The following is a 2,813-nucleotide window of genomic DNA, read 5'->3' as shown; positions in this document are numbered from 1 at the left end:
ATATTTTGTTTCTATTACTTGATTGCATTAAAAATAATACAGGGAATAAATAAGCATTGTAGTAGGTTATGTACAATGAATAAAGACTTGAATCTAAAACACTACCAAGATGTGAGAAATAAATATTTTAAAGCAAAAGTTGTATCTATTTCTTTGTAGGCTATTTTAAAAAGCACTTAAATAATGAATGATATGATTCTGTTTTCACATATGAAAACAATTTGATCATGAAAAACAGAAGATATCTGAGAATTAGAAATTTCTTTTAAATTCAAGAACTTCCTCCCTCATTGTTTTCCCCAATAATTAATTTCAGTTTTTTTCTTCATGGCTGTGTCCTTTACTTAACTTTTTTTTTCTTTGGTCTGTGTATGTTTCCTTTTGCTCCAATTGTACTTCACTTTTTATTCTCCTAAAGTCATCTATGTTTGCTACTAAAAGGAAAAGCTAATGCTTCTTAAATAGTCCTGGAGTACTATGACAATAGACAAAGGATGGAAAGAAAATTCTTTCTTTCAAGGAAGATAGCAGCTTCCTAACAGCATCTGTACTCATAAATATGCTTTTTTACCACATTGCTTTAGACTGTGTTTCTCATGGGTTCTGTGACAGTAGAAAGGTAGGCTGCTGATTATGGCTTTTTGGAAGTTTGTGCTTGTGATTAAGATAATTTCTCATGATGACACTTACTCTTATGTTATTTTAATGATTTAAGTAGCACTCGGCTACAGAAAATTATAATAGATTTTCCCTATAAATACTTAAAAAATCTGTTATCATCTAAAATATTAAACACTCACTCATGCACACACACACACAGAGACACACACAGAAGAATTAAGAATATTAATGTCAACAAATGTGACTTTCTAGACTTCATGTCTTCCAAGAAAAGACTCTGGGTACATTAAAATACAGTGTCCCCATTGTGCTGGGAAACATTTGTCTTATGTGTGGAATGAAATAATATTTCTAATTTTTAAAAATACATTTCAGGATTATTTTGCTTTTATGGTTGCTTGATAATAAATCTTATGTGAAATATTTTCTAAAATGTAGAAAATTTTATCAGGGTTCTATAGAGATTTGATCAATGGCAGTGAAGAATCCTGAGGCAGACACCAAACAGCCTATCCCTTTTCCTTTCAGTTCAGTGAAGAAAGCCAGTGTTAGCACCTACATCTTAATTTCTTCATCATAAGTGGAAAAGCCACCTAATTTCTTAATCTGTTGGAGAGCATCAGTTATTTCCTACTCGGCCCTATCTTTAGTTTATTAGCAAAGTAAAGTGTCTCAATCTGTCTTCTGATTCAACTGTAAATGAAACTGGCTATCAGCCATGTCAGTGAAATTGTCTAAAAGGGCTGATTGGAGGTTTATCAAAATATAATACTGCCCTCATGGGGCTAGACTCTACATCAGGAGAGCTGAGCATGTGATTGGATGGGTAAGGGCGGCAGCCGAGGGAAAGATGGTAAACATAAATAAATCAATTATGCCTACTTTCTGATTTGCCTGATACTTATCCACGCTAAAGCTTTCCCTACTCTCCTCACTCGGGCCATGATACTGCTCCTTTCTGAGCAACTTAAGACCATGTTCTATATTTCTTCTTGGTGCATTTTAATTTTTTAATATTCCCCTCTGTGCATTCCAACTTTACATGTCTTTCTATCTCCCTTCCCATTTCTTTCCACTCTTTCTTTTGAAATAATGATTATTTTTAGAAGTAAATGAAATGAAATACATTGTTTGAAATGTGAGGAGTAACTGAAAGTGCTAAAAAGCATAAAAAGCATAATTTCTCTCACCCATAGTCTCCTTTATTGACATGGTCAATTAATTCTGGTTCAACAAGGCATACATGCTGGGAACATTTCCACTGCTGACCTGAGCATGTGCTGCAAAGATATAAAAATTAAAAAAGTGGCCTGGCCTTTATGGAGTACATTTACAAAATTAGTAACCAGAGTTGTACATTGTTAAGACATAAACCATATTTTGATTAATGGTAGCCATGTGCCTATTTGATTTTTGGCAAAAAAAAAAAAAAAATGATAACACACGCATCAGCTACAATTCAATATGTTCTTATCTTCTAATCCAAGGAAAGAATAAATTGACTATACATTCATTAAAGTTGAAAAACACAAGACAATTTAGACTTTAGAGTCAATGTATTTGTAATAGGAAACTGTCTACAGGATAATCCTTTCAAGGCAATCTGTTTTGATATATAGTTACTTTGTTTAAAAACACACACGCCCACACAATTTGCCTGTAATATGTCAGAATGTTTATGATTAAGAGGCATATTTAATGCAGTTCTGCTGTATGATAAAGGCCCACTGTCATGAACATCAAACTCAAGCAATAAAAATATATTCGAGATTAGATTTTTCAATATTCATTAAAATTTTATATGCTTATAAAAAAGCTACAGATATGTGACACTTTGACTTATAATTCTATCTGTATTTAAGTATACATTTTGTTTCACAGATGTTCCTTTTATTTGAAGAACACACACAGACAGTAGAATTCAGTTCTGTGTCATTTAAATTCATTACCAGGAGTTGCAGTTTTCTTTAACTACTGATCCTTCTTCATAATGTTGACCATCTCTGAGGCAACCTGTCAATATAACATGTAAATAAATGAAATTTCTAAATCGAATAATAAAGTACGTTAACACAAGTAACCTAAAATTGTGTTTAGTTTTTCAATTATGCAAAAATACGTGGTGTAGATCTGATGTAAATGCACATCTGATTTGTGTCAAGGTTTTTACATTGAATTCTTTTGGGCTTAGT

The 2,813-nt window shown here is 32.2% G+C and overlaps 1 protein-coding gene across 1 annotated transcript in view; it reads right to left on the bottom strand.

The window, feature by feature from the left end:
- Positions 1–2,813, bottom strand: part of TINAG (tubulointerstitial nephritis antigen) — a 33,875-nt gene that overhangs the window by 23,728 nt on the left and 7,334 nt on the right. Inside the window, exons 2-3 of the mRNA XM_023522676.1 lie at positions 2,571–2,634; positions 1,812–1,901 (exon numbers count right to left, since the gene is read on the bottom strand). Of these exons, the coding sequence (XP_023378444.1) occupies positions 1,812–1,901; positions 2,571–2,634 (154 nt within the window). The remainder of the gene's footprint in view (positions 1–1,811; positions 1,902–2,570; positions 2,635–2,813) is intronic.

Source organism: Pteropus vampyrus, unplaced genomic scaffold, assembly GCF_000151845.1.
Source record: "Pteropus vampyrus isolate Shadow unplaced genomic scaffold, Pvam_2.0 Scaffold353, whole genome shotgun sequence".
NCBI classification, from domain to species: domain Eukaryota; kingdom Metazoa; phylum Chordata; class Mammalia; order Chiroptera; family Pteropodidae; genus Pteropus; species Pteropus vampyrus.
This window is presented reverse-complemented; position numbering and strand designations above follow the sequence as displayed.